Raw genomic sequence first — 24,296 nt, 5'->3', positions numbered from 1 at the left:
AAGGGGAGAGAGCAGGGATTGAAGGAAGAGTTGCAGAAAAGCTACAGAGAAGGTGGATCTTGCATGAATAGAATTCACTGAGTAGATGGTAGAAGAGCAATATATTCTGCAAAAGCTAAGAGAATAACTTGAGCCTAAGACTAGAGAATTAAAAGCGAACACAGTATTTAATGAAAAGTTAAAAGTTTAATGAAATAACTATTTGATGTGACTAGAGGAAACGGAATTTAGTGAGTAGTGATAAAATAGAAAAGGTTAGCTGGATCAGAGGGCCTGAAAGTTGGTTTAACATCTTATTTTAGCACCTTTCCCCTTCCATTCCTGACTTCACTCTGCAGATAACGGCTTTTCCCAAGCTAATATTCACATTAATAGTTTCTAGTATCATTGTTGTTCCCCAAAGTTTTCTTTTTCTTCTTTCACTGCTTTGTATCCCATATCCTTTCTCTCATGTAAAGTATTAAATACTCATCTTGTCCTTTCTATTCCCACAGCTACTACTGTGGTCTTTTTCCTAGAATCTCATATATTTCTTTTGTTCCTTTTTAATATTATTGGTGGGACTTTCTCATTTCTAGGACTTTACTTTTTCTCTGTTTTAGTATTCAAAATAACTTTATAGAGTAGCTAAAATAGTTCCTATATCAGAGAGTCTGAAGAATATGAAGGGCTGGAGATTTCATAGATAAGAGCTCACTGATAGGGAATCCTCTACATGCTGATGTAGAATATATTGTTCAGTGAAAGAAAAGGGCGGAAAAGTACAGTATCATACTTCTTGTGTCAGGAAGGAGACAGATATTAGAATACAGACCCTTTGCTTATATTTGCACAAAGAAACTCTAAAAACCTAGAAGAAATAATAATAATAATAAATACCTATAGAAGCAGGTAGAAATGGGGTGGAAGATGACAGGGATGAAAAATAAGACTTCTCAGTATATGTCTTTTTATGTTGTATTCATTTTTGAACTGTCTGGATATTTAATCTATTAAATTTTGGCCTTGCGTGCCACTCCAAGGGAGTGGGAGTGAGAGGACTCTGATTTCTTCTTGCTCCATATATGAAATTCACTCCTTAGTCTACTATTGAGATGTTTCTACCTGGTTGTGCCTTGGCATGATCTGTTTAACTGAAATGAACTATATCTGTGTCCCTAAGTCACTTTCAGACTTCAACTCAGAATGTATCACTTCCTCCTCAATTGGCTATTTATTTCATTCTGCCTTTTAGCATAATGTATTTATGTTGTATATTTGTATATTGGTTCTATGTTGGTATTACTATAAATCCTAATTTATTTCATGAATGGTTTCTACTCCCACTTTGTTTACACCTTTAATTATAAAAATTGATTTTTATAATTTCATGAATGGTTTCTACTCCCACTTGATTATTAACACCCTCAATAATATCTGATTTATCTGAAGCATAACTTAAGAGATATTTGATCATTTTTATTTGCTTTTGAGGATCTTAATATGTTAACTTTATTTGGATAATTTTAATCAACAAAATTTTCAATTAGGAAAGGTCTCACACAGCCAAGTTTTACTAGTTTCCATTATCTTAAACTTCAAGATATTAAACAGGAAAACTAATAAGGAAAGTTTTAATTTTTTTAAAAAAAACAAAAAGGACAATAATTTAGTTAAGGTAACTTTCCATTCAGTTAATGTGAATGTGTGTGGATTTGCACACTAAAGTAGTAAACATAACTTGACCACCTGACATGAATTTTGCATGGAGTACAATATGATTTGTATGCCAGTAACCAATACAATAAGTAAGAATTGTGTTTTTATCTTTGCTAATATATGTATGGTATGCAGAATTACTGCTGAATTTATCCATCAAATATGGTAAACAAAATAATCTATTTTTTTCCTATATTAAATATATATTCAAAAGTATTCAAAAGTAAGGCACTTTAAATTCTGTTAAGAAATGAAGGCCGGGCACAGTAGCTCACACCTATAATCCCAACATTTAGGGAGGCCGAGACAGGCAGATTGCTTGAGCTCAGGAGTTCAAGACCAGCCTGCACAACATGGCAAAACCCCATCTCTATAAAAAATACAGAAAAATTAGCCAGGTGTGGTGGCACATACCTGTGGTCCCAGCTACTCGGGAGACTGAGGTGTGAAGATCACATGAGCCTGGGAAGTTGAGATTGCACCACTGTACTTCAGCCTGGTACTTCTGAACTGTACTTTTGACCTGTCTCAAAGAACATGTCTTAAAATTGATCATAGAAAATAGAAACTTGTAAGTAGACCAGCATGTATTTTAATGACTTAATATATTCTCATATTTATTTTGAAACAGGCAAGAAAATTGGATGTATATTTTGAATATGAAGAAAAAATAATGAGCAAAACTACTCTGGATAAATCTCTTCTAGATATAATATCAGACCCTGATGGTAGGTACCAAAAATTTGAGGCTAATGTAAGTTTCATATCTGATGAAACCAGCATTTTCAATTGAGTAAACTGAATAGAATTGTTGTTTTTCTGACAATCAATGCTAATATCAAGATAATTAAATGAGCTATTTTCTGGGAAAATTTTACAACTTAGCAGTTCCTATAGTGGAAAAATGATTTGCATTTCATTTCATTGAACTTTTATTTGATAGTATTTAAGCACTTTTTATATTCATTTGTTTAAGGCTATTCATATGTAAAGCTTAATTTCTACTGGTTCCAGGAAGATTTGAAGGTATAACATTCAAAGCAGGTGTCTCTAAGTGATTCGCTTCCTAATTACTTTGGTCTACCCTCAGTTTCCTGAAAAGATGAATCTAAAACTAAATTCTGTTTTACATGTTTAGGGAATTTACTTTTAAAGAAACTCTATGGCCAATCACTTTAAATATTTGTATGTTAGATTTTCTTAAAATATAACTATTTGTACTTAGAAAATATGATCTATGGAGGCCAATATGTTAAGTGAAATAAGCCAGGCACAGAAAGACAAATATCACATGTTCTCACTCATTTGGAAGCTTAAAAAGTAGATCTTATGATGATAGAGTTACCAGAGGCCAGGAAAGGGAGAGAGGGGGAGGCATGAAGGGAACAAAAAAATATAAAACTTTTTTTTACCACTGAACTGTGCACTTAAAAATGGTAAAGACTGGCCAGGCACAGTGGCTCATGCCTGTAATCCCAGTACTTTGGGAGCTTGAGGCAGGAGGATCGCTTGAGCCCAGAAGTTTGAGACCAGCCTAGGCAATAAAGCAAGACCCCGTATACACACAAAAAAATGAAAAAAGTTAGCCAGGCAGGACGGCATGCCTCTGTAGTCCCAGCTACTTGGGAGGCTGAGGATCCCTTGAGCCTAGGAGTACAATGTTGCAGTAAGCAGTGATCGCACAACTATACTCCAGCCTGGGTGGCAGAGCAAGACCTTGTCTCAAAAAAAAAAACCACAGGCAAAAATAGTCAAAAACATTTTAATGTAATCCAACTGTGGCTTTTAATTATAAAGATTGTGGGATCTACATAGCGTCTTAGCCTCTGAAATTCCCTAAACTTTAGAGACCTATAGATCATTTCAGAATTGTTTTGAATTCAAATCTCCGCTTTTTCCAGAACAAATGGAAAGCCTAGGACCCATTTTGCATATAAGCTATTTAAGCTGCATAATGATGGTTTTTGAGTTGTCGTTTTGGTATGAAATTTGGACTGTAATCCAAATTAGAAAATAATTTAAAAGTGCAGACTATTTTATGATTAAAGATTCTATTTATACAAACATCTGAGAAGCCATAAGTATTGCCCACACTTTTAGAAAGCTAGATTTGTGGTGAGAACATAGCATTTTAAAGGTATATGCATTTTACAGTGAAATTCAAAAAGTTATATGAAGTCCATCATTTCTGAGCTATTCCTTGTTATTTACAGTAACTTTCAAGTAAAGTTGAAACAAAAAAGCATGTTGACAGAAAGGCAATCAGTCCTGCTTTTTCCTTTCCCCTTTCTCAAACGATTTATCCCTAAAGATACTAAGTAGGATAGAGCAAGGTAGGCATTCATGCAAAGTAGCAGTCTAGTGCCACTTTGGTCCAGAATAAGATGTTGGAACCTGAGCAAGATGGCTAAGGGCATCCACTCATGGGATAAAGGGAGTATTAGTAATCTGGCATTAGATGTCAAAGTTCAGTAAAGGAAAGCAGAGTGTCCACATGTGGGAGTAGTCTAGTAAGGTGTGTGAGAACCCTAACAGATTGAGGAGGGTGACCCCCACGCAGGAACAAACCAGCTTGGGCCTAGATGAGTTGAGAAGTATGTCTAGGTATGTGGATGGGTCCACTGCAGGAAATCAGAGCTCAAGTGAAGTAAGAAGGGCATCCATGCAGCAAGGGGGTGGAAACAGAGATGGGATATTTGTTATACACAGGGGACTGGCTAGATAAATATATTGGATAATATAAAGAAAGCCCAATTTCCCATTGTCAGAGAGGGAATTTATAAATATATAAAGGGAAAAAATTATAATGAACCCTGTAGTGTTGGATTGAAATTAGAGGTGTTGGTGTGAACTTAGTGTTTTCACTATATATCTGTTCAGATACAGAAATAAATATAGATTGTATGTGGGAGCGGGGGTGGTGTGTACACTCATGTATTCCCTAGCTCTGCTAACTGAAAGGGCCTGCAATACCCAACTAGTAAAGATGCTGGCTTATAAATACAGTTTCCACTAGGACTCCTTGGAGAGGTGGCTGATTCCAGAGGTGGGGCAGGGAGCAAAAGTACAAAATGAGTCTGGAACATTTTTGTTGTATCAGAAGGCAGGGATGGTACTCCAAAAATAATAGAACTTGTCAAAAGAACCCAGAAGTCAACTTGAAGATGACAATTTGAGCATCAAAATAAATAATAACAGATTATAACCCACTGATAAAAGAGGATGCCAAGAGTCCATGTGGACATAATAAATGAATAAATTGAAATTTCATAGGATATTTATGCAGTTTCAGAATACCTCCCCACAAAATACTTATTAGCCGTAAGGGAGAAAAAGTAACCGTGCAGTGGAGAAGCCTGATAAATATCTTATTAGGTAACCACAGTGAACATCGTCAGTAAAGAGACATAAAATAGTGGGAAAGTACTAAGCAGATTGTGGAGAGGAAGGAGCTCAGGAAAGACTGAGAGGTAAAGGGCTAGTAGGATTCAGTGCAAAGAACACAGCATCACTGTTGTGATATTCTTGCCTTGGTATAACCTAAATCTAATCATGAAGAAATATTAGACAAAATTTAATTGTGTGATATTCTAGGAAGAAACCAGCCTATAGTCTTAAAAAGTAACCAAGGCCATGCAAGTCAAGGAAAAATGGAGGAACTGTTTCATACAGAAGAAGACTAAAGAGGCATGACAACTGTATGTGGCACGTGATTCTGAAATTGATCCTTTTTCCATAAAATATACTATAGACGTAATTGGTAAAACTTGAAATAGGATCTGAGGATTAAATGGTAATGAATGTATCATGTAGTATATCACATCAATGTAATGTGTCAGTGTTAATATCACATTTTGCTAATTGTTTTACTGAGGCTGTGTTAGAGAATGTCTTTGACATTTGGGGGTGATGGGACAGCAGGTCAGCATCTTACTCTCAGAATTTCAGGGAGAACAAAAGCTCTCCAAACTGTACTTAAAACTTTTCTCTAAAATACACCAGATTACTCAGTAAGGGAATTCTGACTTTAAAGTAGCAGTCAAAGGAGAGAGGTACGTGTGACAAGAGGTTCCAGGCTGTAGCTATAGGCTTTAGAATAATCATAGTTGTAAAGGACACATGCTAACATTTTCAGTTTGGTTTCCCTGTGGTTATGTCATTATAACCATCAGTATGCTCCGCAGCCCTTACCATCAGCAGCCCTTACCATCAGATTGGTCTTTAAAACCTTAGCAGATGTTCTAAGGCAGTTATTAACACTGTAGCAGTTTTAAAGTATGTTTCCCCTTGAAGAAGAGTGGGAGCTGTTCCTTCTTTAAGGGAAGTAAGTATCTGCTATTAGAAAAAGCTATGCTAGATGCTGAAGATACTTAAAGCAAACTCAGGGACCCACAGGCCCTGAAAACTGAGGGAGGGGAACCTTCCTCTTGTATATTAGGATCTGTGGTCCCAAGTGGGTAGGACAAGCCTCATTACTCTTGTGCCCTTTGTCCTCTAGCTGGTCGATCATAGTTGCAGCAGTTATGGCAGGAAGTGCTCAGTGAAGCAGGGTGACCAAAGCCAAAGCTTTCTAGCTGGGGCACCAAAAAGGGAAGGCCAAGGAAATGGGAAAGTACCAGGGAGATTGTGGAGAGGAAGGAGCTCAGGAAAGTAACCTCGTAAAGTTGTTCATGAATTCCTGGGTTCACCCCTGAACTGCACATGTATGAAGCTGATCCTAAACAGCATTTCAAAGACTGAGAGGGGAAGAGTTAGACGACTACCTCCCAGTCCCCGGACTGACCACTGGTTGGTGGGACAGATCCCAATAGCACTGCGAAAGGTTTTGAAAATAGAATCGATGATGGAAGAATAACCTACGGAAGGCTGGTAAGAACATTAGCCCGTACTGAATCAGGCTAATTACCTGCTAAAACAAAAATATCAGTATTGTCCTAGGATTTAACAGGCCCTGGAGTCTCATAATCTAATATTCAAAATGCCCCAAATACAGTATTTATTTGTAGACATGAGAACTTTAGAGAACTTGATCTTTATTTTACCATTCTTTGTCATATTCAGGGAGTACAGATAATTAGAGAATGAGTGTTAGTGTTCCAAATCATATAAAAAATAAGTGTCCTGTCATTATGTTTTGAAAAAAATCAACTAGTTTTTATTCTATAATAAAATACAACAATTCTGAGTTCTTGCATCTTAGGATACACTTTAAAGTGAAACTGAATATTGTTATTTGTCAAGACCAGTGCTTCATCACATTTCCACCAAAGTGCACGTGATAGAAGAACAGACAATAAATGAGTTTCTCTGGACAGTCTTGGACTTTCGGTAGTAAGAGTAGTAACTCAGAGCACTGCAAGCAAGATATTTGTTTGAAATCTTATGTTTTGTCTTAAAATTTGAGGCAGATATATTCTATGTGATATAAAAATTTTTTAAATAAAAATATATGGTTTTCCCATTCTTATAGTAATATAAAAGCCTTCAGAAACACATGTATTTAGGGGCCCCCAGTTTGAGAAATACGGCTTTAGGCTCAGCTAGTTGATTTTGTTTAGCCAGCAAAGTTTCATAACCCAATTCCTAGGGTGACCATACATCTGGTTTCCCAGGATAGTCCCACTTTCATACCAGTTGTCCTTATGTAATGGTTAGTGGCACCCCTTTTGCCACCTCAAAAGTATCTGTTTTGGAATTGTATGATTACCCTGCTTATATCCTTTCCTTTCATTATGAGTTTATATCTAAAAGGGAAATCTCAACATTATACACAATTTGGAAAATACAATAGAGATGCTGTCATAATCACAGCCCTCTCATCCCACCTCATTTAATCTTTTCCATATCTGTATTTTACATGGTTGTGATTATAGTACCTGTCACCTTAGCTCAGTTAAATCAAGAGCCATGTTTTGTTTTTGTCACATTTATATATGCCTTGAAATGTAACATACTTGCGTTGACTATAATACATAATAACCACAATTATGAAAATCTTTTTTTAACCTCTTTTCCCCTATGCAGCAGGAACTCCAGAAGATAAAATGAGGTTGTTTCTTATCTATTATATAAGCACACAGCAAGCACCTTCTGAGGTATGTCCTTTATTCAGTTATTGGGAGGAAGGGGAATGCTTATTTGTAGACTACTACAATTCAGATTTTAAAAATAGAAGTAAAAGTCACTGCAGCTAAATATCTACTTTATTCCTTTAAAAGAAAAATGGCCAGGCATGGTGACTCACACCTGTAATCCCAACACTTTGGGAGGCCAAGGCAGGCAGATCACTTTGAGCTCAGGAGTTTGAGACCAGTCTGGGCAACATGGCAAAATCCCGTCTCTATTAAAAATACAAAAATTAGCCAAGTGTGGTGGCATGCACCTGTAATCCCAGCTACTGGGGAGGCTAAGGCAGGAGAATAGCTTGAACCTGGGAGGCAGAGGTTGCAGTGAGCCGAGATCACGCCACTGCACTCTAGCCTGGGTGAGAGCAATAATCCATCTCAAATAAAAGAAAAGAAATAAAAACAATTTGTTAAGGCTGCTTCTATGTACTGCTGTATTTTATAGCAACTTTTATTGTTACCAGGGGAAACTACCCGTGAAACATCTACTTTTAAGTTGTTGGAATGTGAACTGAATTTAAGTGGCCAAAATTCTTATTTTTGGAAAATAACTATTCTAAACTAAGTTAATCAGATTTGCTGTGCTTTTTGAAAGGTTAACCTTATTTTAAGATTGTTTTAAAACTAATGTCCAATATAGAAAATATAGTCTATTCTATAAAAGAAAGTGGTGATTTTGGTATCAGACTTCTTACTGGGTTAGAGACTGTTGACTCTAATGTTAACTGTATAGTTTTACTGGATGAGCAAGAAGCATAAGAACCTCAAGATGACATTTAGAATGTGGTTGTTCTAAACTCCATTCCTTTGCCAGCAGCAATTTTTTTTTTAGTATCTGGTAAATTGATAGGGTTTCTGTTGGTCAAAAATCTTTGGCATATTAAAATAGCAAAACTAAACCTGCTATTTGCTCTCAGCCATTCTACTTTACCTTGGGAACACAAAGCTTCACTTCTAATTTTTTAAGAAAGTATGGTTTTCTTTTTATAAGTATCTCTTTCAGGCCAAAGTGGGAAGATTACCTGAGGTCAGGGGTTTGAGACCAGCCTGGCCAACATGGTGAAACCCCATCTCTACTAAAAATACAAAAATTAGCTGGATGTGGTGGCGCATACCTGTAATCTCAGCTACTCAGGAGGCTGAGGCAGGAGAATGCCTTGAACCTGGAAGGCAGAGGTTGCAGTGAGCCAAGATTGCGCCACTGCACTCTAGCCTGGACAATAAGAGTGGAACTCTATCTCAAAAAAAAAAAGTATCTCTCTCATCAACAGAGTTTTACCTATATATCTCAGGGGATTCTGATAGCTTAATTACAATATTTTTCTTAAGAATATATGATTCTAAAACTTAATTCAGTATTCCCTTAATTTAACCACATTATTTTTATTTACTTTTGGTAAGGATTATGTCTTTTCATAAATGTAAGTGAACATTAAGATAGGCTCCTTTAAATTACACAAATTCAGCCAGACTTATCAGGAAATGAGTAAGGAAGAGTTGGAAAAAAAAATTTTTTTTAAAGTGCAGGACACCTGTTGTCCAGTTAATGAATCTGGACCCCTAGAATGAAAATGAGATGAGAAAACCAAATCTGCAGCTCCCCTGAGTTGGTGTCATTCCCCTTGTGTTTCTGGTTTAGAAATATTCTGGTTTAGAAATAAACCAAATCATTTAGTGCGTGTCCCAAAGAAAAGCAGTCTATCCCAGCAGTAAAGGAAAAAAATAACATTGTTGGACTTACTGAGAAATTTTAAAATACTGTACTTTTATAGGTGATTTGGGAGCCTCTTAAAGGTAATTTTCATTATATGCGATTTTCTTGTCTTGGGTGGTCACATGGGTACTCATTTAAGACGTGACTCCACTCTACTTGGGTGCCAAGAATTTAAACTCATGCCTTTGGTCTTACTTTTAATTAATCAAATAACATCTTTCATGAAAGTAAAATTTTTTGTCATATAGTTCTTTTCTTATTTCAGGCTGATTTGGAGCAATATAAAAAAGCTTTAACTGATGCAGGATGCAACCTTAATCCTTTACAATATATCAAACAGTGGAAGTAAGTTTTATTTTCTTCTTTAATTCCTGTCATTTAAAGGAGTAAAATTGAGGCTTCATTCCCAAGAAAATGGGAATGCTAATAAGAAAACTGAACAATGCCTTGATGGTTTTATATATCCAGTGGCATAAATATTGCCTTATCTGGCCCACCCTGTTTACAGCTTAAAATTATGTAAAACAGTTATGCCTTTCTTTCCTGGGCAAGCTTTATAGTTTCTTTACTGATAAGGTGAGAAAGTCAAAGACTGAAATGTCTGGAGTCAAATGTCTCCAGGGCATTAAGAGGAAATTTTAATTTGACTAGCAATCCAAGAAAGGCAAATTAACATAATGCAAACATTTAGAAAATACCATGCCAAGGATACAGGAAAATTCATGTGTGCATTTTATACTCTGCTATTAGGAATATAAATTGTCAAAAATTTTCTGGATGGTATAAAGAGTTCTTTAAAAATAACTCTGACCACTAGTAATTGAAGCTAAGATTTTAGATACAATTGTAATAATGAAATTTTTAAAAGCAATCTGAATGTCTAGCAGTAGTATTAGTAAGTGAATTGTGGCATTTCTGTAAGATAAATACAGTCGAGTCATTAAAAATCAGAAGACTTACTTAGTGACATTGGGAAGTGCTCATGTTATATTGTAAAGTCAAAAAAAAAAAATTATAACACTCTTTATTGATTTGTTTGATAAATATTTCCTAATAGCGAGCATGATAAACAAGGCCCCAACTGTCAGTGAATTTACATTTGTGTTGAGGAAACAATTAACAAATAAGCAAATAAATGAACAGAATAATGTTAAAACTGTGTTAAATGACATAGGAAATAAAACTTAAGTGATAAGATTTTAACCTGCTGGGGGTGATAGCTAAATTTGCTTAGCAGATCAGGGAAAGCATCTAGTAGGTAGTCACATTTGAGCCAAAACTTAAATGACATTTTTTACAGTATGATCCCTGTTTATCCATTTTTTCATCTATATGTATGTGTTCATATAAGCATATACATACAAACATGTAATTACAGAGTTGAAATGGCATACAACTAAATGTTAATAGTAGATAATTCCAAGTAGTAGAATTTTTTTTCCTTTTGGGTGCTTTTCTTTATTTTCCAAATTTTCTACAAAAAGTATTGCCTTCAAAATAGTTTTTAAAATAATTTTTTAAGATGAAAGGATTAAATATGCTTTCTGATCACAATTATATAAAAAAAATAAGCATAGCAAGAGAATTATACCAAATTGTTAACAGTAGTTGTCTCTTGAGTGGTGAGATTACGAGTGTTTTTATTATCTATACTTTTGAAACTTACTTTTGTCTGTGTTCTTGTAATAAGAAAAAAACACACAACAAACCTTTGTTTAAAAGGAAAACTGAAAACTGTCTTTCTCAATTTTTATAATACAGGTTGAGTCCCCCTTATCCAAAATGCTTGCAACCAGAAGTGTTTTGGATTTTGGATTTTTTCAGATTTTGGAATATTTGCATATATATAAAATGAGATATTTGGGGATGGGACCCAAGTCTAAACAAAAAAAATCGATTATTGTCTCATATACATAGCCTAAAGGTAATTTTATCAATATTCTTAAGTTGTGCATTTGAACTGCAACCTGACATGAGGTCAGATGTGGAATTTTCTACTTGTGGCATCGTGTCTGCAGTACAAGTAAACATTAGTGTATATTCTTTCATTCTTTATACATATGACAGATTTTTTTTCTAGAGACGAGGTATTGCTCTGCCACCCAGGCTGGAGTGCAGTGATACAATCATAGCTCACTGTAACCTCACACTCCTGGGCTCATGATCCTTCCATTTCAGCCTCCTTAGTAGCTCGGACTACAGGTGTACACCACTGCACCCAGCCAGATATTTTTTAAAACTGGGAAATCATTTTTAGAGATACAGTTTTGTATTCTAGTTCTTAATAGCTTTCGTCATGCCAGTTCATGGAAGTATTTACTGTTTGCCTAATATTAAACCATATAAATGTACTGTTATTTATTTAACCCTTCTTTGTTGTTCAGATATTGTTTCTAGTGGAAAACTATTTTTGTTGTTGTTGTTAATGCAGAAATTCTAATCCACTGCTGATTCACATCCTCCTTTCTGAACTGAAATTTTTGTTTGAGATTTCTCTGTTGTTGGCAGATTTTGTCAAGATTGAAACTGAGTATTTTTAGCATTTCTACTACCACATCTTAGTGATTTACATTTTTTTCCCTTATAAAATTTTCTTTAGGTACTCTTTTTTTCCCAGTTACAAAGCATTTAAAATAAGAATCATTATGAAAGAATATTGATTGGCATAAAATGTTTATGGTGTGCTACTAAAATGTGTTATAAAACAGTATATACAATATGATGCTAACTTTGGTTTTTAAATCATATATGTTAAATAGGCATGTGTCCTAAGATTAGAAGACTACACCAACATCTTAACAGGGGTTACCTCAGAGTGGCAGGATTCTTCTGGGAGCATTTTATATTTTCTGGATTCTCTACAATGAAAATACTCTCAGAATAAAAATATTTCTAAAGCACATCTAAATGCCATCTTTCTGCCCATCCTTCATCGTATTGTTTAGTTACAGAGATTCTGGACATTTAGAAAGAGTTGAAAATAATATATGCAATTAAGTATAAAAGTCTGGTGTAGAATATAACTAAAGGGAAAAATCATTGAGTGGTAGAGTTAGAAGTGTTAACAAAGAAAGTGGTTTTGAACTTAGCCTTAAAAGGAAATATACAGTTTCTATTGAATAAGGTAGTGAATGTATACTCCTAAAGGACAGCATGAGCAAAGGCATGTACCTGGAAACAAGGGAGCATAGAATGTAGGAAACAGTAAAAAGACTAAATTATTATATGATTGTTCTTTTAAGCTATCAAGTCTCTATATCAGTTCTTTTTATTTAAATGATCACATAGAAATGAAGAAAAATACGAAGTTTGGAAAACTAATGCATTTGGGCCATGATGGCAACACTGCATTCCAGCCTGGGTGACAGAGTGAGATCTTGTCTCAAAAAATAATAATTCAGTGTTTTAGTACTAATAGTAGTACAGTTATATTAGTTTAAAAATTCTCTTTTCAGAAAATGTCTGCATCATAGAAGTTAGTCAATAGATATTTTAATGCCATGACACCCAGAGTTAGCTCTAATAATTAGCTTTTAAGTACAACTTCCTTCTTTTATAGGGCTTTTACCAAGATGGCCTCAGCTCCTGCCAGCTATGGCAGCACTACCACTAAACCAATGGGGTAAGTATTTTTAATAATTCTGTTGCATCTTTGTACTCAAAACCTTAGACTTTCATGCCTTAAAAACACAATGTCTGACACTTTGAATGTGGAAAATGTCACCATACCTTTGGTGACATTTAGATGGCTGAAGTTCTCCTTTTTCTTTTCTATTTTTTTAAATTATTTTTCATTGGCATGTAATAATTGTTCATATTTATGAGGTACAGTGTGCTAATACATACCATGTGTAATTATCCAATCAGGGTAATTAGTATATCACCTCAAACATCATTTTTTAGTGTTGGGCACATTCAAATTCTCACTTTAAAATGTAAGTTAATGTCTTTTACATGGTATAAGCTGAAACTTAGATGACATTTTTTACAGTATCATCCCTATATGTCCATTTATCCATCTGTGTGTATCTGTGTGGATGAGTATACACATACATACATTTAATTGCATAGCTGAAATGATACACACCTAAATGTTAATAGTGGGTAATTCTAAGGGGTATAGTTTTTTTCTTTTGGGTACTTTTCTTTATTTTCCAAATTTTCTACAACAAATATTGTCTTCTAAATGGTTTTTATTCATATACTTGTTTGTTATTATAACATATTTTTCATTTTCAGAAAACATTTGAAGGTTAAAACTATTTTAATATCAATGTTGATAACTAATATAGACTTGCAGCTAGGCCTAGCTTCAGGATAGATTCAAGCAGTGCTGAATGATAGGAAGTCCTCAGGGCTAGGTATGACATCTTACTCCAGAGACCCCAGTGGAGTATGTGTGATTTTCAGAGAAACTGAACAGGGTAATTCTGACTACTGTTTTTGGTACCATACAGTTTCCAATTCCTACCTTACTTCTTAGAGCTAAAACAAAAGCAGGAAGCCAGAGGAGAACAGGTTTATCCTAGCCCCACACTGAGTAACTGGTTTTAATGAAACAATTTCCAAAAACAAAAGCACTCAGCCTTGTAAGTACTTGACAAAAGGAATCCAGCTGGCCTGGATTTTCAGGCCAGTTCAGACAGTGCTGCTCAGGTTAGCACACCCCCTCAGAGTTGCCTGGTGACAGGAATCACCCAGGGCCATTCATTCCAACAAGGATTACTTTCTCTTGCTTCTGTGAATGAAAAGATTTCCATCCTGTCCATCTCTTCATTTCAGAGTGGAGAAGGCAAGACGAGGAAAAGGAAAAGATTTTTGGAAAATTACTTCCATGTATTTAATAAAATAGAGTTTTCAGTTTCATCCCTTAAAAATCTTATTGAACATTAAAGCCTATTAGATTTCTTTTGATTTTGCAGTTGGGATTTTGATAAATATGTTGTAAGAAACTCTTGGGTGATCTGAAAGCTGTCCCTAGCCTTCTGAGATTTTAATGCAGGATTACTATTCTGTCTCACAAAACATCTTTTAATTCCATGTGAGAGACCGTTTGAACCACAGATATAAACCCAGTATGGCAAGCCACTTACTGGTGCTTTGTTGTTGTTTAAAATGTAGACAACATTCTTCAGAGTTGAGGCAAAATTCAGTAAGTCTGTTCTGTTTCACATTTTTATATGATAGATTTTATGTATAGGGAGGAGAGACAATATACAATGTAGGATTGGATCCACCTGCTGATATAAAAGAATACAGTAATGTTTGACTTACTCATAGTACTTACTGGCATATATATTTTCAATATGTTCTTGTGGTTTGAACTCCTAAAGCAAGTTGTCCAAGTTACTAGCTTTAAATTGTTTTTCTTTTTTTAGCATTGGACAATCAGGAAGGCAAGGAATTCTCTTCAAATTATAACTTGCAAAAAAAACTATAGCTAAGACTAGGAAATTAATATGTATATTTTGAGGGCAGCTCTTTATTTTTATATTTTTTAATAATTGACTAATCAGAGTATTTTAATTACTATTTTATTGTTAAATAAAATTGCAGCAGTGACACCCATGGCAGCAGAAATTCTCAAGACCTTTCTGTTTAGTGAAAACAAAGGTGGTAGGTACAGCAAGCATCATCAGCATGTGGTGTGTAATCAGGTAAATATTTATCTGTGACCGATTGGAGAGGCACTTTGTACTTAGAATGGTCCTTCTCTTTTGCCCCCACCTAGTCTCTTATCACGAGTCATGAATACAGGATCACAGTTTGTGATGGAAGGAGTGAAGAACCTGGTTTTGAAACAGCAAGTAAGTACACTTGTTAGAAAACATACTGGTAACTTTTAAACATAAATGTTGACAGGCTAACTGCTCAGGTAAAGCAACTTCTGGATTTATTCAGGTAATAAATAGGAATCATAAAATCAAGGAGTTCTTTTTAAGTTCTGGGGTACATGTGCAGGATGTGCAGGTGTGTTACATAGGTAAACGTGTGGCATGGTGGTTTGCTGCACAGATCAACCCATCACCTAGGTATTAAGCCCAGCATCCATTAGCTCTCTTCCCTGTTGCTCTTCCCCTACCCTTGACAGGCCCCGGTGTGTGTTGTTCCTCTCCCTGTGTCCATGTGTTCTCATTGTTGAGCTCCCATGCAGTATTTGGTTTTCTGTTCCAAGGAGTTCTTTATTAGTGTATTTAAGACTCTGAGTTATTTTTGCATGTGTAGCTCAGAGCTCTGTAATTTTATACCTTTTAAAAAATTTTGGATTTGGATTTGGACTTCACTTACATTTTGATTTGTCTTTACAAATCAAACCTTTCAACAACCTTTCAACAAGGTTGTTGAAAGTACGTTAATTGAAAGAATGAACCTAACCTATTTAGAATAGTGAACTGCTACATAATGAGTATCGTTTATTTTAACATATAATCAGAACATTAATAAGCTAATGAACTTAACATCTAAAGTCCTATGTAAATTGGACTAAACAAAGTATTTTAAATAGAATTTATATTTGGGGATAATAAAATTGTACCTCGATTTCACATTTTCTTTCTTTTAGTCCTTCGTTTTGTATATAGGACACTTTTAAATGACTTTTTTGTTTTTGTGATTTTTCTATTGTAATATATAGATATTCTGCTTCAGTCATTAATTCATTTGGTGTCTTTTCAAAAGATTTGTTTTTTACTTTTAATTTTGGAAATTTTCCAATATGCATTATCAAATTCTGAATCCTTCAATTAAGTAAGTATCCATTCTTGTTTCATCTATCCCATTTGTGTTTTTAATTTACTTTTACTGGAATATTTTAAGGCAAAACTGAGATAATGTTTTACACAGAAACTCAGTTTGCAATGAGAAGGGTTTTAAAGGCCAAATCAAAAGAATCAGTTATTCAGATCTGAATATTGTTTATTTACCTGTATTCAGAAAACAAAACCTTTTCTTTCCTCCACACGTTTCTTTCTTATAATGTTTACTTGTGGTATTTTACATATATAATCTTTATTTGTGGTTTAATAAGTTATTTTTTTCTTTTTCTTTTTTTATGAGACAAGGTCTTGCTCTCTTGCCCAGGCTGGAGTGCAGTGGTGCTAGCTGGGACTACAGGCACGCACCACCACACCTGGCTAACCTTTGTATATTTTGTAGAGATGGGGTTTCGCTATGTCACCCAGGCAGGTCTTGAACTCCTGGGGCTCAAGTGATCCTCACACCTCAGCCTCTCAAGTGCTGGGATTACAGGTACAAGCCACTGTGTCTGGCCTCATTATCCCTTTTAGAAATTATTGTCAGTCCCTCTCATTCTACCTCCTGGTAAGGAGCTACTACCAAATACTTAATCTACTTTTTCTTAATCGTTCACAGTACTGCCTAGAATCAGCTTATCTTCACCCTCTTAGACTGTATGTGAAAAGGCACAATAGGAAGTTTGGGCACATTAGAGACAACTGTGCTATACTTTATGGCTTAGCCTGGGCCCATTCTTATTTATCGTCAACTGTGGACAAAATGATTTTGTTTTATGAGACAAAGGGGGACCTCCAACTTCTATGGTAATGTCTGCCTTTTGCTGGATAGACTGGCTATTACATAACCATGTGTAGTTTATTTTTAAGGAGACTTACATATTTTTCTTCACATGTCACTGTTAGAAGTAAATCCCAATAGTAAGATTTCCCTAAACAAAGTATTTCTTATAACATATAACTCATAGTATTTAGAAGTTACAGACTTTAAGCTTTAGAATAATCATGGTTTTTGAACTTACTACCTTAGAGTCACATGGTATATATCCCCTATGATACCTGTAAAAGACATCTAAATTGGTCAATTCTTAAATATTTTATTGTGCTAACACAAAAGTTTATTTGGAGTGCATAAAATATAAAAACAATTCTTTGTGATCTTATATCTCTGTTTTTTTTTAATATTGCAAATAACATAGCGCTTTGACATAGGCAGTTTCTCACTTGCAAAAGTAAAATTTGAAATGATCAGTGGTCACCCCATCTCTGTATTTTTGCCACCACTACCAGAAGAGCTATGCCATTAAAAAAAAAAAAAAAAAAGTTCAGAATTAGAGGAAATAGGTATTGACAGGGGGTAGGAATGGTTCTTTTTATATTATCTTCAAGTAAAAATAATAATCATACAATATAGTCTTTTTTCGTTGCTCTTTAAAAAGAGAAAAAATAGATGGCACTGAAAGACAAATACTTAGGCTTATCTAAGCTTTAAATGTTAGTTTTTTTCTGGGTACATCGTCATCTCTGGTTACTTCTGCCCACATGACAAATTGCTAAGATTGAAATCTAGAATCAAGAGTGTAGACATTTCTAATTGTTCTTAATAAATATTACCAAATTATCCTCGAGTAAGGAGTCTCTAGAAAGATGTAAACTCAGAGAAGTCCATGTTAAAGCTCTATTACCCTTATATTCTAAAATTTAGAGGTACTGTGGTGGGAGGTCTTGGGCAGTTTGGGAACTGAGAGGTAAGAGGTATCAAAGAAGACACTGCTGAAGATCAGTTCTGTTTCACTCTTGGAATATTATGAGTAATTTATGCCTCTTAAATCTCTAAATATTGTTTTGGATCTTTGAATAAACAGTTTAAACTGTAATTAAATTAGACAGAATAGGATTAGCTACATCCAGTTTTCTAGGTCACTTATAAGAGCTTTTTATACCTTGTTTTATGGGCAGCATAAGTTTTGTGCATCACAAGTATCAACTATCACATACACCCAGTTGAATGTTATTCACAGATTTGGAATCTGTTTGTGTGAGGATAATTGTAGAAGAATGTGAAGATGAATAATGTAGCATACAGTTGCATAATTTTAGACTTCTGTTTTACTTTATTTGGCCTATTTGCAAAAATAATCCCTCCTTTAAAAATGAACAACACATAAATTACAAGCAGTGAAAATCCATAGATTAAAAAAAGATTTAAAATACACATTTGCAATGTTTGGCCCTTAAGATTATGATTTGAACAAGAAAACTGTAAAACATGATTTTATATGTCGGGCACGGTGGCTCACACCTGTAATCCCAGCACTTTGGGAGGCCAAGGCAGGCAGATTGCTTGAGCCCAGGCATTCAAGACCATCCTGGGTAACATGGCAAAAGTCCATCTCTACAAAAAATACAAAAAAATTACCTGGGCATGGTGGCACATGCTTGGGAGGTTGAGGTGGGAGGATCACTTGAGCCCGGGAGATGGATGATATTTTATACAACAGTGACTGGATATCAAGTTGTGTAGTAATTATTTCATAACAAATACATATATCAAAACATCATGTTGTACACCCAAAATATATACAATTTGTCAGTCATACCTCAATAAATCTGCAGAAGAGAATAAATCACTACTAATTATATAATATTATAAATTATAAATTAATAATTACTTTAATTATTATTTTAGGAGTGGTAATAGGGTTATGGGGTTTTTAAGAGTTTTTATATTTTGGATATGTGTACTGAAATATTTATGGCTAAAATGATTGTACATTGGAGACTTACTTTAAAACAACCTAGGGGAATGGGTAGTAGGTGACAGTATAGGTGAAATAAGATTTGCCACAAGTTAATAATTGTGGAAACTGGGTGATAGAGGGATAGATGTGTCTTAGTGAGTTCACATAATCTCATTTTATTTATTTTATTGCCATGGACATGAGATGATTTTGTAAACTCATCTGTAAGATAAGGGTGTTAGATACACTCTGTAGATCCCAGTCTGGTTTATAATTTTAAATTTTGGAGACAGCCCATCTTATTTCCTCTCCTTCTAGCTTCACTTCACTGGCAACTTTCCACCCTTCTATCATTGATACATCTCTCATCTCCAGTGTTTCCAGTGTCCACACACGCCATCTAATTCTTTACTTGGCTGATAACTGCCTTCAAGATAAGCGTCCTCTTACAGGGGGTTCACATAGGGCTTTTTCATTCTCCAGGGCTCTGGTAGTCAAGACAGTAGCAACTCTTGTCCCATCCCCACTGCCAGCTTCAACATCAGAGCATCATCTGAAGCCGAGGGCTGCAAGGGGAAAGTTAGAAATAGTCACCATAGATCAGTTGTCAGTATAGGTCAACAAGTGGCTAATTCTAGGAGAACCCAAAGGAAAAAAAACTTCCTTATTTTGGTTATAGAACTATATTATATTTCTTAGTTGTCTTTGAGTTTCTGTGCATATTTTATTTTGTTTTGTAATACACCATCAGAAATAAAGTTAACATTGTTTTTACCTAAGCTTTTCCAGTGACTAAAATCATAAAACATGACTAAAGTCATAAAATGACTTAGGATTTTTGGAAATAGATTTCTCACTATGTTTTTTCAGATAGTTTCTAGTTCATGTATTTCAAATTTGAAGAACTTTAATTTGGGATATTCCTGTGTATAGGACTCTGTCTCTCAAATCTATATCTATAATAGCTTTCTAATAAAAATTTAGTTGCAAACTATACAATAATGTTTTCCATTTTATTTCTAAACAACAATTTCTAAGAACAAAATATGCTTGGGAATTCTTAAAACAATTGAGTTTTTCGTTTGATAAAATTTTGTTTATACCCCTTTTACTGAAGCACACAGACTTTCTATGTTTGTAAAGACACATAAGATAACACTATTTGTTGAGCAAAGAATATTGTATGGTTTTGTTTGGATGTTTTCCATATGCTGGTATGTTAGCTGCTAAAATCTGGTTTTCTTAACCAGTAAAACTTGATTAACCTGGAATGTAAATTATTCTAAAGATATAATTGATTTTTGTTAATGATTAAGTCAATTCAGGCCTTTAGGCAAAGAATGGAGGCTAGCTAGAGCATTAGCTGGTGACAGATCTCAAAAGTTGTTTCCTGAAGTACTCTTTCCATTTTAAAGACATTATATATTTTTTAAAACCATTCTCTGTACCTGAAGCTTCCTTTAATATATGGGAGTATGTGAATATTGTATTGTATAGGAGTAGTAGATGATTTTGGTGTGGTATTTGGTTGTAAAAACCAGACAAAAACATAAGAAAGACTTGTCTCTGGGCTCTTTAATTTTTGAACAGCTTTGCTGGAAAGAAATTTTTGTTATGTTACTTAATGACCTACTTGGCAGACTTGTCTTCAGATACAGCAGAACTATAAAACATAAAGTAAAATTTAATTGTATCCTTAGGAAAATCTCATTTTATACTAATTAAAGATTTACCATGGAATATTGGTATGAATATTCAAACTTCCAATTATTTTCACAAATATAATAAAAATAATATGACCCTTATGGTTTATTATTACATATAATCTTTTCTAAATTTTCCTCCATTGTATATATCTAAGAGTACAATGCAGGAAGCTAAACACAGAATTCAGTGTAAATAGAGAAATTGATATAAAGTTGTCAAGTTTAGTAAAATTTTACAAAACAATTTATAATGTTTTGTTCTAGAATTTTTTAATTATTCTTGTTAGGTTGCAAAGTACTTCATATCTGTTGTTGGTATTACTTGGAATACATAACTATAGTTTTTCTCCTTTGGATAAAGCATTTTAAAATCTTTCTTTAAAGCACATTTAAATCTGCACCCATTTACTCTTTAGAGAAATTGGTTTAGACTCACTCTTAAGTGAACAGACTCAATTTTATTTGAAACAAAACTTAAAAGGTAAAATTTTGAGCCACCTTTTTTTAAAAAAAAAATCTAAATAGTATTCAGGAAGTATGTTCAGACAGCTTGAACATTTGATGCTTGTATTTATATTTGAAAGTACCTAGCCAACATAAATATCAGAGAGTAACGAAATAGCTTTAATTTTAATTTTACTTGCCTGAGACCATCTTAAAAGGTTTTTACTTTACCAGTCTAGGGAAGGTAGCAGTATCCTTAGTGACAGTCCATTTTAATTACAATAAAATGTTTTATGATCTAAGAAAACAGAAAATCCTTATATAATAGTAATGTGTTATCTATAGATTTTAGTCTGATCTATAAACAATCAGATTGAATGTTTTTGGCATACAAAGTCTCTGAAATACATAAAGTACAATAGATACAAGACTGTTCTCTTCAGAACATCCTGTACAATTCACAAAGGAAATATCAGTTCAAAATGAACAGAATAACACTTCATTAGGAATGCACTTTGAATAAACTTAATAGTCACCTACTAAATTTTCTAAATTTGACTTATGTTCAAAATAATAAAACTTGTCAGACTGAAATGTAACAGTATTTCTTATGCCACAGCCTGTAAACAAGTCAGGAGACAGCCTTTTGCCAGCACCTGTGTTGTACATTTCATGTTCAAAGTGGAATCTGTTCTGTAAGATGATGCAGTACTACATTGAAAACTTGGAATTTATCCCAGGCAAAATAAAAATGGTCAATAAAGTTGTTTGTGTATCCATATCCCCATTTTCCAAAGTACAAAAAAATACCTTTTTATTAGAAATGAATGAACTCTTACATCATTTAATATCATACATTTGCACGAACTTTAAAAGTTACTTTATTTGTAAAAAAAACTTTTATAATCCACAGAGAGGAAATGAAAAAAATACAGTGGGATTCTGGCCATGCATGGTGGATCACACCTGTAATCCCAGCATTTTAGGAAGCTGAGGTGGGTGGATCACCTAAGGTCAGGAGTTTGAGACCAGCCTGGCCAACGTGGTGAAACCCTATCTCTACTAAAAATATAAAAATTAGCCAGGCAAGGTGGCATGAGCCTGTATTCCCAGCTACTTGGGAGGCTGAGGCAGGCAGATCGCTTGAACCAAGGAGGCAGAGGCTGCAGTGAGCCGAGATTGTGCTACTGCACTCCAGCCTGGGTGACAGCTAGGCTCCATCTCAAAAATTTTAAAAAAATTTTAAAAAAAGGGGGGGGAATTCTTCTTTGATCAAAACAAAAGCTTGCAGTTACTAGTATTAAAAGCAAACACCCAACAAAGTAAAAAGCCCAAACATGTATTTGTACTAAAACCTGAATACACCTACACACTTAAAGAAGCATTTTTACTTAGAATTATATTTTCCTATGGAAACTTGAGTAGTGCCAAGAGTATTTACATCTTTGACATCACCTTTACCCTTCACAGACTACTTAATCTTAGAATGTGTTTAATTGAAAGGTAAGCATACTTAACTGTAGAATGATCAGATGGTTTTGGTTTGACGTTCTAATATTTAACAAAATACTTTTCCACAGAATCTACCTGTTACTCGTATTTTGGACAATCTTATGGAGATGAAGTCAAACCCTGTGAGTACCATATAACATACTTTGTGTAAATTCCTGAATGTGTCAAACTGACTAGTATGAAAGAGGATAAAATCAGATTGAGTTCCTTGTGAGCCTAATCACAGCAGAATACATGAGAGAAAGGAAGAGTCCATGTTCTCAAGAAGCCTTTTTTAGCCATTATCACAGATTCTGGGAATTGGTTTTCTCAGCTGCTATACCCATTCTGGCCAGCTCTCATTCAAATGTCATGTCGATTATATTCTATTTGTATAATTAAATGTGAAATATATCCTAAAGAACAAATTTATGTAAATGAAAAAAGAACCAGTGAGCATTTGTTGGTGTAGTATAAAGAGTACCAAACCAATTTAATTTTATAAAAGTTAAATTAGGAAAGCAGTGCATAGTAAAAATGTTAAGTGCATATGTTTATAGGGCACTAAATTATTTTGGGCTGAATAAGTAAACTGACAATGAAATCATTGGGTGAATAGACAAATGGGTCAATATCGTTAGCATTGACTTAAAGAATGGGTTTCTAAGCTATCTGTAATTCGAAAAAGAATGTAAAAATCATCACAATCTGTTTCATAAAACATCCCGTCCTGTTACTGTCACAACCAAAAGGTGGTTATTACCACAAGAATCTGGAATCAAAAACAGGCAGCATGATCCTACCCACTTCAAAACCCTGGTTTGAGTTGATCTAAATCCCTATAGACTTGGCAGTGAGGCTTAGGATTCCAGTCCTAAGAAAAAATGAGAACAGAATCTTCAGACGAGTGTGACATTTTTTGTAATTGTCAGAACATGACTGTAATAACAGAAAAAAATAACAAAAACAAATTTTAAAATTCACTGGTGTGAGAACAAAGATACAGTGTAATAAAACATCTCAAAAGGGCAGTTAGTATTATGAAAGGAATGGGAGAGTCGTTTATAGTAAGCTAAAAAGGATTGGATTCTTCCATCTGGGAATCAATACAGATAAAGTGGTATACAATGAAATAATAATAGACTTTGTCACTACATTCTAGAATACATGAAGAAAAGGTTCTTCCTGAAAAGCCTAAGAGAGGTATACATTTATGACTAACTGATTTAGAGAATACTGCTTCCTAATAGGCAATAAACTTCCACAAGATATTATGCCAAGCAACTATAAAGATTAAAAATATAAGTAAATGCAAAAATTTAGACAGGTGCCAAATACACAGGGGGGTTAAGAAATTTTGATATTGGGTTAAGAAATTTTGATATTGTCCAGGCGTGGTTGCTTATGCCTGTAATACCAGCACTTTAGGTGGCCAAGGCTGGCGGATCACTTGAGCTCAGAAGTTTGAGACCAGCCTGGGCCACATGGTGAAACCCCGTCTCTACAAAACATACAAAAAATTAGCCTGGTGTGGTGATGTGCACCTGTAGTCCCAGCTACTCGGAAGGCTGAGGTAAGAGGATCACTTGAGCTCAGGAGGTTGAGGCTGCATTGTGCCAAGATTG

At 34.5% G+C, this 24,296-nt stretch overlaps 1 protein-coding gene across 3 annotated transcripts in view; it reads left to right on the top strand.

The window, feature by feature from the left end:
• LOC105477929 (sec1 family domain containing 1) overlaps nt 1-24,296 on the top strand; it is a 103,832-nt gene that overhangs the window by 62,918 nt on the left and 16,618 nt on the right. For all 3 annotated transcript variants that reach the window (XR_985029.3, XM_011734796.3, XM_011734795.3), the window contains 6 exons: nt 2,330-2,426; nt 7,723-7,793; nt 9,803-9,882; nt 13,097-13,159; nt 15,269-15,344; nt 22,761-22,814. Coding sequence is in view for 2 of the 3 variants with exons in the window: in XM_011734796.3 (XP_011733098.1) it covers nt 2,330-2,426; nt 7,723-7,793; nt 9,803-9,882; nt 13,097-13,159; nt 15,269-15,344; nt 22,761-22,814 (441 nt within the window). In the remaining variant the exon portion in view is untranslated. The remainder of the gene's footprint in view (nt 1-2,329; nt 2,427-7,722; nt 7,794-9,802; nt 9,883-13,096; nt 13,160-15,268; nt 15,345-22,760; nt 22,815-24,296) is intronic.

Source organism: Macaca nemestrina, chromosome 7 (assembly GCF_043159975.1).
Source record: "Macaca nemestrina isolate mMacNem1 chromosome 7, mMacNem.hap1, whole genome shotgun sequence".
Classification (NCBI taxonomy): Eukaryota; Metazoa; Chordata; class Mammalia; order Primates; family Cercopithecidae; genus Macaca; species Macaca nemestrina.
The sequence above is the reverse complement of the archived record's forward strand: the minus strand, read 5'-3'. Positions and strand labels throughout refer to the sequence as shown.